The sequence below is a fragment of the Lepisosteus oculatus genome, chromosome 10 (assembly GCF_040954835.1).
Source record: "Lepisosteus oculatus isolate fLepOcu1 chromosome 10, fLepOcu1.hap2, whole genome shotgun sequence".
In the NCBI taxonomy this organism is placed as follows: domain Eukaryota; kingdom Metazoa; phylum Chordata; class Actinopteri; order Semionotiformes; family Lepisosteidae; genus Lepisosteus; species Lepisosteus oculatus.
The window spans coordinates 31,522,633-31,538,401 of record NC_090705.1 but is presented as its reverse complement, the minus strand read 5'-3'; the positions used below and the strand labels follow the sequence as shown (position 1 = coordinate 31,538,401).

The following is a 15,769-nucleotide window of genomic DNA, read 5'->3' as shown; positions in this document are numbered from 1 at the left end:
CATTATATTATACACAACGATGATGTTTCCTCAGTGTTAGTTTGTGTACATCACTGAACTCAGGATATATAAACAGAGAAAAGTTGACCTCCCAGTTCAGAGTTGAGGCTAAGGATATTCTCACACAGAGGTGGCAACGTACAGAATTCAGTAATATGGTGGACTATATAAAAACTATAGCGATAGGTGGAAGAGTCTGAATATTTAATAACAGTTAATGAACACGTTCACATACTGTGGAGAGTTAGCAAATGGTGAGCAATCTAAAGGGCTATGGTATCTGCTGCCAGTTGGAATCTGTACTGCTGCTTCACAATGTAAACAATTGAGAAAGGTTTAATTGAAGTATATAATATTCTTCACCTGTCTGTACATTAAAGGTAAATCACTTTGGCATAATCCCAAAATGAGTTTACTGACTGGCTCAAGCTGAAGGCAAAACTACAAACTAATAATGTCAAACAGGAACAGACTGGGTAGAGACTACAGAAATCAATTTCCAGTGAACAGATTTAAAAAAGTACGTGCATTTAAAATAAATCCAAGGAGAGATTTCTGTATGACTTAATTTTACTGCATTTTGCAATAAATTGACTTAACATCCACTGTTGAATGCTAACAATGTAGGCAGATGCAGGAAAAGATTCATACACTTAGGAATGGTCTTGCCAACAAATTTGGAAGCTGAACAAAATCTGACAAAGTTATTTAAAGTAATGCTCTTGATCCCGGTTTCTAAGTTCAATAACCTGTTTAGAAAGCTGTAATACTGTCCTATATAAGGCAAAGGACTAAAGGTTTTGAGCAAAGAGGAAACTCATTTTTGTAAAAATAACTGCCTCTTTAGTATCCTTGAAGTACGAAAGGGCAAACAGTTTGCCGAGGTAAAACAGGGTTAAACAAAACTTTATATCACTGTCTTATGACTGCAAAAGCTGCTTCCTTGTATCTTCAAATGATGGCCTGCCTAGGCAACCACAAAGCACTAATTGTAAATGAACAAACAATGAACACTCAAAAAATATTCAAGAAATCAGTAACAATCATTTTAAAAGAGCTTCTTATTGGACCCCAATCCTCTAAAGAAACTGCCATACTATGCTGAAGGACATTTTGGAATATTAATCAGATTTCTAGTTCACTTTTTACTGAAAGAGTGAAAACGTATTCGTCTACAGCTATTAAAAGTGAGTAGCCCAGATATAGCTCCTCTATGATTTTTTCAAATAAATTAGGTTACCTTTATTTATCTGTGTGATAAACAGACTGATCCCAAGTGGAACAAAGGAATTACTGTAAAAGCAGGCTGACACAGACAGTCCTGCATTTGAATTGACATCTTACATGCGAGCAGCCAGTGAGAATGCGACTTCTGCGTACTAGCTGGAGAGATCTTTGTTTGGGAGGAGGAGGGGGGGACGGACAAAAATAGTGCTTCTCTGCTCAGTATAAAGAAGCCTTTTGAGCAACAGAATAAGCTTTAAGCTTTGTTGTTTGAGCCTAATGAAGTTGTTCACAGCCACCTGAACCCCTTCCGCTGCAGCGATCCGACAAATGCATAGTCAGGGAAAATCACACGGGCCAATATTTCTTGCAAGAACAACTTCCAGGCTTTGGAAGATCCACGCCCAGTTTGATTTTATGGAAGCTGACCTGCACAGGCAGGGGTATAGGCACACCACACAAAGAATTTAGTCTACAGTAAAATATGGCTGCAGACAAAATACAAAGGAGCACGTTTATCCACGGGTTATACTTTTTAAGTAAGAAGGGTGCGCATTATTAGTGAAATAGCCTTAAAAACCTTAAGTTGTTTTAGTTAAATGAGACTAACAGGATGAACAACATGACATGAAGAAGGAGAACATTGATTGACTTAAAAAGTAATTGCACATTTTTGCCCAATGCTAGAACCCCGTACAAATGAAAGTGTTCACCACCACACAGGGCTATAATACTACAGGGCTCACCAGCAATCAGTGATGATAACGTCTGGTCTAACCTGTGTGCCACGGTAAAGCTGGGACATTTTGTGGGTTGATCTGCAGGAAAGGCAAGGCTGCTGGAAAGCTTAACAGCGCCCTTTGGGGTGAGAGGTGTGGGAGTCTGGGAAGTAGCCAGCAAACATGAAGCGAAGTTACAGAAGCAAAAACGGGGTGATGAGGAGGTCTCCAATTCTCGCACTGCAATGGGTCTCGTTGCCAAAGAAACGGATGTTCCTTTTTCAGGGCAGCAATGGGGAAACATACTTTTAACAACATTCACAGCAACAGGAAAAACAAAGGCTCCAGCGTGAAGGACAGGATTTAGGACTCCTGCATCTCCCAATCCAAGAATATTAAAACAGAATACAAAATGCAGATAGGCCAGATGAGGATGCCTTTAATATTTGGGGTTTGGCTAGAAGCACATCAGGGTATAAACACAATCTGGAAAATAAATCTATTTTGGCAATTTTACATTTAATACTGAAATTCTTTAGATTTGTTCATGACTTTATTTTGTTTTGTGACAATTCTTTCGCAAAACGCGTTCACGCACACATACAGAATGTGGCTCAAAGTATACTGCAAAGACTAATTCACTTTTTTAAGAAAGCCCATTAAGTCAGTAATGTGCACAGCATCCATCACTGTTGCAATACAAATAATGAATCAGAGGAATCATGTAACTTGAGAGTTATACACAAATAGCAGCCAAAATTTAACAAAAGGCAGTAGTGTGCCTCTCTCAGTGTTTATACAGGCTGAAATTATAATAGTTGCAAAAGTGATGCAGACTAAAATTTATGCAAACTCGTGAAAGGGTTCAGCTAAGAAAAAGCAAAACAATCTGATCTTTAAAAATACAAGATATATTTTAGTAAATATACCCAGTTTCATATTTCAAATTCACGCAATGCAAACAGATCAAAGTTAGGGTTTCGTAACAGAAAAACGTGAGAAGCTGGGTCTCGGTATTGGGCATAGTAAATATTTAATTTCAATCGCGAACTTGCGTTAAAACGCCACTTATACAAAAGTCTTTCAGTTCAATTTTTGCACTGAAGAAAAACGTGCTTCAGTACAATCTAAGTAGTGGTCATAAATGTCTCTCAATATTTATATGCAAACCACGAAAAATCGCAATTAACGATTCCCTAGTGAAATATCGAATCAAAATGGTCTATTTCATTTGTATTCATGCAATATGATTTTTAAAGCAGATCATCTTTGTGGGAAGGGAACCCAAGCAGCCCCCATTTCTGGTGATGTGCTGCTTAGCTTTTACTAGCCAGTCACTGGGGGTAGAATCAGTACATTAATGCCAGGGGCAGAAACCGCTATTCGGCAGGATGTAACGATTTCCCCTACGCGCTGGACTTCAGTCAAGGCTTCAGCTACACAGAGTCGATTGGCACGTTAAAAATCCAGCCGCAACACCCAAACACCCACATCTGAGTGGGGCACAGTAGCACAGAGGTGGTCACAAAACATTCACCCAAAACAAACAGGTACAGTTAAATACCGTATCAACAAACACTATACAACATAAAATACAATATCTGAATCAAGATGGAATCAAGAGTAGGGGAAGCATACAATTTTTCTTTAATATACAGAACACTAAAAGTTCAAACTGCCACAGTTTCAGGAAGATAGCGCCTTTTTTTGTCACAAGTGAACTGACATTTTGCTGGACAAACATGCCACTTAAGTTCATTGTGTTTATAAACAGGTCGTCAACAGCACTGATCAACAGTGGTTATATTGGGAATCTCAGGTTAGTTGAATGTATGCCCTCCATTAGAAACAATACATCTGTGATACATGGTTTGCAATAAGTTGGAAACGTTTGTCTTGTTGGATTCCCTCCCATCCCTCTCATAAAGCCTGGACAAGTGATGAATATGAAAGTGCTTAACCCCTTCCAAAGATGTTCCATCCATCCTATGAATGGCTCTATGAATTGGCTTCATTACTCTGCTCTCCTCCCCACTCATAGCTGGTGTGTGGTGAGCGTTCTGGCGCACTATGGCTGCCGTCGCATCATCCAGGTGGATGCTGCACATTGGTGGTGGTGGAGGGGAGTCCCCATTACCTGTTAAGCACTTTGAGTGGAGTGTCCAGAAAAGCGGTATATAAGTGTAAGCAATTATTATTATTATTATTATCATCAATTTTTTAATCGCTTTATCCAATACAGGGCCTAGGTGGAGCTGGAGCCTAACTAGACAAGAAACAGGCGCAAGATGGAATACACGTCCAACACAAGGCACACACAGACGTAGACGTGCACACACAGACAGCAGGGCCAGCTTTCCTACAAATGTGTCTCTGGACCGTGCAAGGAAGGAAACCGGAACACTGGAGGAAACCAATGCAAACACAGGGAGAACACACTCCACACAGACAGCACCTCAGGTCCAGAACTGAACCCCAGATCCCAGCACTGTGAGGGAGCAATGATAACTAATGATAACAGACAGAAGAGGGCCAGGGCCCAACTGATACTCAAAAGTATTATCTGCCATTTAACACAAGATATTCTATTAAATAGACAAACAGCAGAGATTCTACTCTTACATCCTGGGAGATCATAGAAAAAGAGGTTCAAGAAATGATAAAAGTTCTTTTGCTTTTTCAAGGCCTTTAGTATAACCCCAAACACTGGGAACTCATAAACAATCCCATTTTTGTATAAAAATTGCCCCCGAGCTTCATAGAATTGTTGTTTCTTTGGATTGCAGTCCCTTCATGCACCGTTATGGGATGAACGGTGGTATGCTCAATAACCGAAAACCCTTTGTAAATAGGGAATGGGAATTTACAGGTATATTCACAATCTCTGATATGCCTGATCAAATCAAGTCCTTTCAAAGAACTCAAAGTTTTATCTACCAAAAACCTCGTTCTAGATTTGCGACTTAGCACGCATCTCTTATAATTTTCAGGGACAAAGATGTATTCACCTAATAGTATTACAATGGACCAGTTATTAAATCTCGGTAACAAATTAACTGACGGTACTGCAAAATTTGACAAATTTTACAAAATCGTGATCTCTGTGAAGCACTGTATAGTACCCCTGGTCTCACCATGGGTGAGAGAGATTTGTAACGTAATATCAGCCCTTCCTTCTCACTATTCACTGTAATGACTAATGTAATGTAACGTACAGAGAATAAGTTCAGATTTTGCAGCAGACATTTCGCTGCAGAAATGTTCCAATGTTATCTGCGTGCAGAGTTAACAGGTTTGTTGGCAAAACCTTCCTGAAGTCAAGAGCAACATTTCAACTGAATTAAAAGAGATGTATTCACAAGCCTGGTTGTTCACGGTGGAATAGGGTCGCTTCACCTCGCAGGAAGTTCGGTTGCCTTGTTCCAAATAGCAGAATATGGCACTGCGCATACCTGGAAACTTAACAGGTAATGGGGACTCCCCTCCACCACCACCAATGTGCAGCATCCACCTGGATGATGCGACGGCAGCCAGACTGCACCAGAACGCTCACTATAAATTTGGCCAGCACACCCGGATAACACCCCTACTCTATTAGAGAAATGCCCTGGGATTTTTAATGACCACAGAGTCAGGATCTCGGTTTTACATCTCATCCAAAGGACAGAGCCTTTTTACAGTATAGTGTTCCTCTCCAATATAAATTGGAGGTTCCACACGTTACTGTGTATGTTTTACTTTAACTGTGGTTTAAATGGGCTCATCAACACCGATTCTTTCTCACCCACAAATATAAAAATAGCGTTGCAGTTCTCCTTTAAATGGAACTGTAATCTAATTGGATCCCAAGATATGTTTGTTCAGTTACCCTGATTAAGTTCTCAGGAGACAAATCAAATAAAACAAAATGCTTGAACTGTGCAGAAAAGTTGATTGCTCTAAACTGTAAAAATACTGAGGCTGTAAAGGAAAAAATCTAGGTTAAATACTGCTTTGATATGCTTATGATGGGGGTAAAAATGGTTTGTAACCTGGGAGATGTCCATAATAAAGATAATGAGAAGAGAATCTCAAGAATGATTTCCAATTCGATTTTATGTTGATGACTCTTAAAGGCTAGCAATTCCAGATGTTTGATAGTTTGTGGCATGGGGGCATTGTATCTCTGGCTGGAGAGCACAAAACACTGGACTGCCTTTCTCTCTCAGTGCAGGGTGCGTCAAGGTGGTTTCAATGTCATGCGTGTTTGGCCTGCTCTTGTTTTGCGCGGTGTGCAACGGGTTTTGCCATTCGAATGTTTTTGTTTAACTGGATGTCACCCTTCTTGTTTTTCTCACTTGTCACTATTGTCTACTTCATGTACCGTGTGCCTGTTTATAGTTTTTCTTTCAGTTCTACAAAAAACACAACATCTTTTTTTTTTAAGTGAATAAACAAGGTTTCTAGGCTTCTTTGATGCTCATTATACAGTATATACTGACATACCTAAGAGTCTATAAACCCGAACCTCCCACTGTGGTTAGTGATACCTAAAGAACCATGGCTCTCTTTGTTCATTTTCAATTCTTTATATGAAAAAAAAACTGCTCCAGAAATCCAACCTCCATGCCCACCCAGAGAGCACACAAAAATTATTTCACTTAGAAACACAGGGAGGCATCTAAAGTGACATTCAGATCACAGTGGCGTTTTTCCCTCAGGGCGGAGTACTGAATGGATATAGAATCCATGGCTCCACACTGAAAATGATTAGCAGCTGGACAAGCTTGAAAAGTCACCCACACACCAGGTGTAGGCCACAAACCAGGTTTAATAACAGCACTGAAACTAAAATGAAGCACTTCCTGTCTTCTGCTTCTGAAATAGCACAAGGTTCCTGGACTAAACACTACAGGTTTATGCTACAGAACCACTGATAGCCCCTTCTGATCTGTACCAAAAAGACAGGATATCCAGGTTTACCATTTTAAAAAACCTTTCATCAAGCAGATTTCTTAAGTAACCAAAGATTTGTGGCGGCTTATATTGAAACGTTAAATGAGCAATTAAGTGCAACAATAGATCCTATTTTCCATCAGAAAACCTTTAGTATGAATGCACACAAAACAAAGCATTGCACCTCACGGAAAATTTATTTACCCAGCAGATTGGAATCTATCACAAGTATGCACTAAAACAAATCCCAAAACCATGAATAAAGCCTCTAATAGACTGGTAGTGGTATAAAGCACAGCTCTTAAGTAACATCTACCCAGTAATGCCTTCTAGTAAACCAGGTTCTGACCATGAGACTCGGTCACCAACCAGCATATTTCCTTTAAAGGAAATTTTGTGCAGCTGTATAAACCATGAAGCTTATTTAAAGAAACTCCCTTCTGCATTCAAGTGCTAAGGGCAGCAGCAAATTACAAGTCTTGGATTGTGCATAAAGTATTTTTCATTCTACTTCATTAACATACAAAGCAACAGATAAAAAGCCAGTAAAAACCTCGTCTTGTAATTTTTGAGAAGCTTTAGTAGTGACGTTTTTCCACTTATAGCTCCTCACCCTTCTTTACTGAGCATCCAATTCAGCGGTTTGGTGAAATTCGAAAAATTAAATTAAAATTAAACAACCCGACCGATATAAAGGTATGGAGCGCGTAACACTTAAATGTTATCTCAACTGCCTCAGGAAATGACAGCACTGTCGAAGGTCAGAGCCGTCACAACATCCCTAGTGGATGCTGCACATTGGTGGTGGTGGTGGTGGAGGGGAGTCCCCATTACCTGTAAAGCGCTTTGAGTGGAGTGTCCAGAAAAGCGCTATATAAGTGTAAGCAATTATTATAACTTGTGAGGAATGAAGCAGGGAGCCTGCTTCAGGTTTGGGTCCTTTTTGGGGTCGAGGGAAGGGAGTTTGAGAAGATGTGTGCAGATCTGTAGATGGTAGGTAAGAATGCAAACATACTCGAGGAAAAGTGCAAGACTACAGCCTGACAAATCCAGTTGACATGAAAGGCCACTTCAAATTTATAATGTCTATGGTTTAAGATTTTGTCCGATACAGCTAACTGAAGTTTATTTAATGAAAACAATTTCACAATCATATGACTACGCATTTTAAATGTCCGAAAAAAATCTACAAATGGACGTGGGAGATTCTAGTCTATATTTTGTCAGCAGTATTAAACTCTAAATGCAATATTTTACCTGGCTTCTTTGACTAAACTCTAAAGATTTTTCCTAGTTTTTCATACAGCTTCAATGTATTTTGTCATATGTACGCTAGTGTGTACCATGCTTTCTATGTGAAGTGAACTTTTAAAACATTAAAAAAGGAGAATCAGATGGTCAACTGCAAAAGAACAGTTAAATACAACTGTGATTGTTATATAAGGATATTGGCTATATTTATATATGACATATGTGAAGTATCGCAATGCATTTTGCTTTATAGATGGAAACATAATGTTTTTGTATTCTACAATGGATGAAGGAAACCAACATTCACAAAATTTCTAGAGGGACAACAAAGCTGACATACTGTACAGAAAATGGACGTGCCAGCCAATGAGACTTCAAATAAAATGAGACTAAATACAGACGTTCAAAATAAACTGCACAAGAAACCCAGTATATAACTGGATGAATATGAAGGGTTTAAATTCTTCACATCTGCTTTCCTGCTGGTGGTGTCCTCAAAGCAACCACTAGCTTTCAATTGCTAAGAATTCCGGGCTGAAAGACTGCAGAGACGAACAGGAAATGATGCAGCTCAAAATGATCTTGGGTGTTAATGGGCCTTTCCTGCTCAGGTATCACTGGCCAATCCATGGCACAACAAGAGAAGCAGCAATTTGTACTCTACGCTGAGCTATTCAAGTAGATGTGAATTTCTCAGCTGTTTGGCTGCCATTTCTGGCCGAATGAATGAAATTACAGGAAGTTTCCCACCCAGTACCCAAGGCGCGCTGAAAAATTCCAGAGCTCCCAAAGAAAAAAAAAGCAGCCTGCCTTGATCACTGAATGGAAACACATTTTCGTTAGACAGGTTTTCTCTATCACGAAGTTAAACAATTACTCAAGCTATTTTACCCTGCATAAAATTAGGCTATACATCATTTAGGCTTTTGGAAATTGAACTCTGATAAATCAATCTTCTATGCATGAACCTTTTGTAATAACTTACATCATGTTTACTCCCCCTACATTGTGTTAAAATGAGGTTTAAGGTAAGAAAAACTTAAAAACGTGTTATAATTTGAGTCTAACAAAATACAAACATGAACAGATGAATGCTGGACCTAACTGTTTTTGCTGAAACAAAAAGTTGTATAAAACTACAAAGCACAACTGAACCAATAATTACAAGTCCAAGTAAATAGTTTAAAATAACGTTGTTTTAATGCTGTCCTAAGATTTAACAAACTATTTTGAGTTAACTATTAACAAACACTTAATACCAAGGAAAGATTAGGAAAGCCCAACTCACCCACTACCATGAGAGTGAACTCAAACCCTCTCTTCACAGACTTTCTGTACACTTGATTGGGAAGATTGGCAAAACCCACATATCCCTCCAAGTTCTTCTGTTGCTAGAAAAAGCAAAAAGAAACGACATGAGTACATTAATCACCTGATTCCAGTGTGAAGTCAAAACATAACTGAAAAGTAGCTAAAACCTTATATTTCAGAAACTAAAGCTAATATAAAAAACAGCAGAATAGATCCTTGAAGTTATGAAAACAATGAGTACTATTTATTGCCGCAGGGCTCAGTGAAGTAAGTAACCTCAACCTTCTCCTTCAACAGAAACAGAGTTCGAAAAATGTTTTGACTGGCAAAAACAATCAACGACCAATAAAATTCAAACAGCTGCTGTTAAATATGACATGTCTTACAGAACTAGGTTGTACCACATAGAGAAGATGGTACTTACAGCTACTTTGAAAATCATTCATGTAGGATCAATCGGCCAATACAAGTGAGAAAAGCAGATGAATTCCAGGCAGCGGATGTAATTGAAGGGTTCCAGGCAGATGCAGCAATAAGGGAAAGAAAAATGGAAAAAAGAAAGAAAATGAGTTCAGTGCAAATACATTTCTTACAATGAAACAAACATGAATTTGATCAACTTTAAAAAGAATGTAAGCAATTATTTCACATTTGATCCTAACAGGACTTACAATACTCAATGTAATAAACACAATGTTGTTTTGTGAAAATACTAGTAATACTGTAAAGAACAGACTATTTCTATGTTCTGTATTGCAGAAGGATACTACAGTAAAACTAACCTGACCAAAAAAACATCTAAAAAACAAAGGGTGTCCCATAACCCAACACTAATCAAGAGACAAGTGAACACCACCAGCATCTTCTGATTTTCACATAACGCATTTAGACTCATTCATAATCGGCATTTGGCATTTTAAATGTTGTGAAAACCTTTAGTAAAAGGGGGTCTTTGAAAATGCTACCGCCTAGTAATCAAAACCATAATGAAATAAAGTTAAAAGGTGCAAGGTGCAGTAAAACACCTGAACTGTGCGCCAAGCACAGTAACACCTGGTACAAAGCTTAACAATTAAGCCTGCCCATTTAGTAGTCATGAAATACTAACAAAAACACACCAAACAAAACCTACAGTGAAAAAGATCTTTGCCTGTTCCATTACAAGTGTCCCCTCTGTATTCCAGTATGCCTCATGATAGAAGTGATAGAAATCCATGTCAATGTTACACCACTGCAGATCAATTCATCCTGGGAGCCGAGGCTTAAAAATTTTCCCTTAGACTTATATCATTCAGAAGGACTTCCTGCAACATTTGAACTTGCTTTCATAGCATCTTGAAAGTCACTCGTTTAATCCTGAAAGTGCTCATGGTGTCACCATATCCACTGGGCCTGCATCTGACACTGGAATTAAACTACACATGCCTCCTGCTTCAAGGATATTGTCACCGTTAGAGTGAATTCTTCACACAAAAATTCAAATTCTGGCAGTCTGGTTGTCTCAATATAACAATGTCAAGGTTTAAAGCTTAAGATATTCAGATAAAGGTTTAAAGTGACTAAATCCATTCCCACACTGATATTTCTAGCCATCCTCAAATGAACCATGTACTATTGACTCATGTAATTAGTCTCACTGCTCATAGCAGCAGTATAGAACTCTAATCCACGAAGCAACATTGCAAGGTCACTAAACTTGTTTATTTTTAGTTTATGCTACAACCTTGTAGCTCTCGCCTTAATAGGTTAAAAATTGTAAAGCATTAACATGAAATAAATAATGTTAATGAAGCTGCTTCTTCATTTACAAATAACAGCGCCTCCATAAATATGAAAAAACGTACTACATCCTCCATTCATTTTTAACATAAGCAAAGAAAGACCACAGTCACCAGTATAGTGCACAGTATCTGCAATAACACTACCAATACGCTTTCAGAAACTGCACCTAAACAGTCGCAAGAATGTGAAAAAATTGTGGGATTGCACAAAAAAACGCTCAGCATCACTTCCTCTAGATTCTATCTAAGTGGCTTGTCTTCTTCCTCTGAAGGCAAGTGTTACATTACATTCACATTTCACTTCTACTGGACCAGAACTAAAGAAGCACACAGGACATACCCTGCATGGCTGAAATGACGCATGCTTATGTGTTATGTAGGCACTCAAAGCCACATTCACAACTATGTTATGCACTGGATAAAATCTTCAAGGATTTACTTGATAAATACAATTTGAATTTAGTTGAGGCCTTCCCTCTAAACAAAACCCTTACTAAGACTTTGTCAAATGTTGCCTAATGTCACAGTAAAACAATAAGAGAAAATGAGGAGACTAAGTGTACCAATATTGAATGATTCAAAGACCTACATATATTCATATATTTTTAAATGAGCCGTATGGTGACCGAACGCTGAGAGATTCAATTTACTGAAATGAATGACACCTGCCTCCTGCCAAAATCTTTAACAAGCCACAGACAGTGGCATTTCCACAAGGTGCGCATTGCAGTCACAATAAATTATATTTACACCAAAGCTAGAAATGTAGGTTACATGTATTCTTTCAAACAGTGATGTCCACAGAGGGTCAGGATAGACCCATGTGTCCAGGAAACAGTACCTCTGAAATATCAGCACTAGCATGACTGTTGTTTTCACCTTCTTGCTCAACCCAGCCACCGTATAGCACTGTATAAAATCAAGTTCTGAATTGAAGAGGCAGTCATATAAGTAGCTTCAGCCTCTGACGGGTGGCACAGTGGTACAGTGGTTAGCCTCGCAGTGTTGGAGCCCTGGGTTCAATTCCGGGAAGGCTGTCTGTGTGGAGTTTGTAAGTTCTCCCCACGTGCACTTGGGGTTTCCTCAAAGGGCTCTGGTTAATCCCCAAAAAGCCCAAAGAAATGCTGGTGTTTGGGTCTCAAAGGGCTCTGGGTAATCCCCAAAAAGCCCAAAGAAATGCTGGTGTTTGGGTCTTGCGTGTGCCCTGCGATGGACTGGCGTCCCATCCAGGGTGTATCCCGCCTTGGGACAGGCTCTGGGCTGCCGTGAACCTGAACTGGACCGTTTGAAAAACAGCTTAACGTGATCCGATTAGCCTTGGAAATTTCAATCAAGAGGAAATGAACACCGGCTAGATGAGACTTTCTTTGACTTTATTTTTCCCCAGAGTCAAAATGGCACTTGTCAGTGAAAAAGCTGCATGTCTTTTTAAGGCAATCTGCCCCCGGTTTGAAGAGCCCGGGACTTGTTTTCTTTGCTGGTGGGTAAACTGCCGGAAGTGCTGTGGTGCGACGCTGTCTGTATATGCAGGCTTGAGGTTTGAGAGCAGCGTGCTCCCCCCTCCATGCTCCTGCGAGCACTCGAGCGTTTACTAGCACAGCAAGCAGCGGATCTCGGTACCGAGGGGTGCAAAGCTCGGCTGGGCCTGAAAGCTTTATTCTTCATGTGCCAACGTCGATTTTCTTCAGCTTCGCCTCTTTCACAAATGCACCAAGACCTCCAGAAGAAGGGTGTTAGGTGGTTTTTGGTTCTCCCTTAGCCCTGCTGTTCTGAGAACCAAGCACATCTGCTGCTTGCTGCTGCTGCTGCTTCCTTCTTCTACTTTGTGGCCACGATGTTATTTTCAAACTTCCTAAGTCTCAGCTGCACCTGAACAAGCTCTGACTGGGTTATTCGTGTTCTGCGTCAGCCCCGCCATCTATACTATTAGCATCTTATTCAATCGCTCAACGAAGCATGATTGCTCCTTTGCACAGAGTTTGGCTGCTTTGGGGGTTAGATCTGCAGGTTTGTTTGCATACTGAATCCAAAGAGAGACATCACAAAAGGAACTGTAGCTTATTAAGTAACCCATCCAAAAAACAGCCAATCGCTTATATCAACTAAAGCGATAGCCACAACTTAATGGCAATAAAGAATTCAAAGACTGCAAACTAAGCCAGACTTTATAAGAAGCTGCAGACTTCCAACCTACAGAAAAGTCTTTTTTTTGCCGTTTAATAAGCATCTTGTCCTAAAGAACCTCCTTGCTTCCATTTTTTTTTCATTCCTTACACAGCCATGCACTGAAGGACTAAAAGTCTCATGGAATACAAGATTATATTTTTTAAAAACATTTACCCCCACCCAAAAAAATGGCTACTAGCACAGAAATGGTTAGAACGATTCCAAGGTTGTTTCTTATATATTTACGCCAGAAGGGGGGAAAAAAAAAACAAGGCTCGAACATGCATTTGCTCGAGACTAAAAATAAAAAGCCTTCAGTTTTCCAGAGGATCATTTTAACTCGCCCCTTTCTAAAATGCCCACATGCTGGGGGGTCACATGAGAGAGGATGTGTCATGAATTAATTGCAAACAAATGAGATTTTACCATGCTCACGAAGAATCTGCGATAAAAAAATATTTTCTATACTGTATAGGAGCTTTGGCATGTCATTTCCTTGTTTTTGACCATTTTTATCCTCATTTAATCATTTGAAACGTGACTTTTGTGCTAAGAAACATGCTCGGCACTTCCTTTGCATAATGAGTGCTATATAATAAGACCAATCTGACTAAACGCGCAGTAAAGTGTGTCCTTTCCAGAAAGTAGTGATTTATGTAAGTTCAAAGCAAGCATCACACTCTCGGACGCTCCTCCAGAGCTCTGTGGCTCATATGATGCTCCTCTCTCCTGCCTCATTCTTGGCACAATGCGGGAGGCCATAACATTCATTTCTTCAAGACAAACGACGCCTGGTGTCATTCCAAGAGCCCTGAACTCTCGGAAAACTGACCAGATGTCCCAGTGCAGAAGACTGGGGGCTGGGGGGATGTTGTAACGTTTACAGCATGGATCCCTTCTTCCATGCTGATTTCTGGAGTGCATGCAAATAGAATCAAAATTTTAAAATAACATCTCGCTATACTTAAAAAGTGATGGGCACAAAACACCTCTTTGCATAAGTCACAAAACTACATTGTCCAGCGCATGATTATTACTCCTCTTCATTTGCTTACAATAGGAAAATCATAACACTACAGCTCTGTAATGACTTCTCTGCTGCCACAGGCTGTAGCACACTCCTTAGATGTGACGTACATTGCGATATCTCCCGACATAAAGAATTTGAGGTAATATTCCGTGATAAACCCTCTCTTTCAAAACGTTTCATCTCGCACAGACACACAAAAAAAGCGTTTCATTCAGGGTTAGGCGACACGGGCGGGGGCGTGACCCCTCAAAAGTAATTATGGGACTTCCTGGGACATTTGAAACGCTTCTCTACAATCTACGTGATAGCTTTTGACTCCCTCAACAGACATCTTTGTCCGATGATAGCAAAGACAAACGAAGCCCTGGCTTTCACGCATTCCCAGTAATCGCTGTAGGGTCACAATCTTCCAATCATTTCTGCATATCTTTACGTTTTCTGCGGTCACAGCTTGCGTATTGAACAGGGAAGGTAGGAGCAGTAACCACATCGAAAACCGACTAGGGAGTTGGTGAAATTCGGTCGCGCACGCAACGCAAGGACACACGATCGGAATTGAAAAGAAAAACACAGAGACAAAAGATAGACAACCAAACAAATGGCATTAACAAACAGGAGCCCGGTTGTTGTTGTTTTTTTTCTTAAGTGGATTTCAAAGCCACATCAAAACATCGTCGCCGTATAAAGTTACAGAAAATGCTATACAAATGCGGATGCGCTTTACGGATCGTTTTCCAAATGACGTGCATTTCTGTCCGTTTGTCTTCCGAATATATACTGTAACCGATCAACTTATTCCACTTGTCCCAAGTCCCTTCCCAGTTGCTGATAGATACAATCATCATGTCTTCATGTCTCCAAATGCATGCACTTGTTTGGAAAGGACAGTGTAGAAAAAAAAAACAATTAAAGTCTGTGAATCTCCTGATTTCGTGAACTACGACAATATGAGACTACAGACCAAAAAAAAAAATAGTAGTTATTTTTAAGCTGTAGAAAAGCACAAGCCCAGAGAATCTACACAGGAAATGCTCCTGCTCCACTCACTTTTACGCACGAAAAGATTTTTTCAACGCTGTTGGGCGGTGGTATTTTTCTCTACCAGATACCCCGAATTCACACAACGTGAACATCAAGCACAAAAAAAAACACACCATTTGGTTTATAATAACGCAATAGACTCACCCATGATGTTGACGTTCCCAGACGCTTCAGTAACCGACCGTGCACAGACCGACATTCCACTTCGCGAACTCACGGCTGCCCCCTCAATTCTACAACGCACGTACGCAATTTCCTCAGCGTATGATCGTCGGTCTCCACTTCAAACCACACGGTAAAGTTCGTACCCG

General features: G+C 39.9%; 1 protein-coding gene across 2 annotated transcripts in view; it reads right to left on the bottom strand.

Moving 5' to 3' along the window:
* Positions 1–9,897, bottom strand: part of septin7 (septin-7) — a 37,517-nt gene extending 27,620 nt beyond the window's left edge. For both annotated transcript variants that reach the window (XM_015357451.2, XM_015357453.2), the window contains exons 1-2: positions 9,865–9,897; positions 9,418–9,520 (exon numbers count right to left, since the gene is read on the bottom strand). In XM_015357451.2, coding sequence (XP_015212937.2) covers positions 9,418–9,520; positions 9,865–9,882 — 121 coding nt within the window. In that variant the 5' untranslated portion in view covers positions 9,883–9,897. The remainder of the gene's footprint in view (positions 1–9,417; positions 9,521–9,864) is intronic.
* Between the last annotated feature and the right edge of the window lie 5,872 nt (positions 9,898–15,769).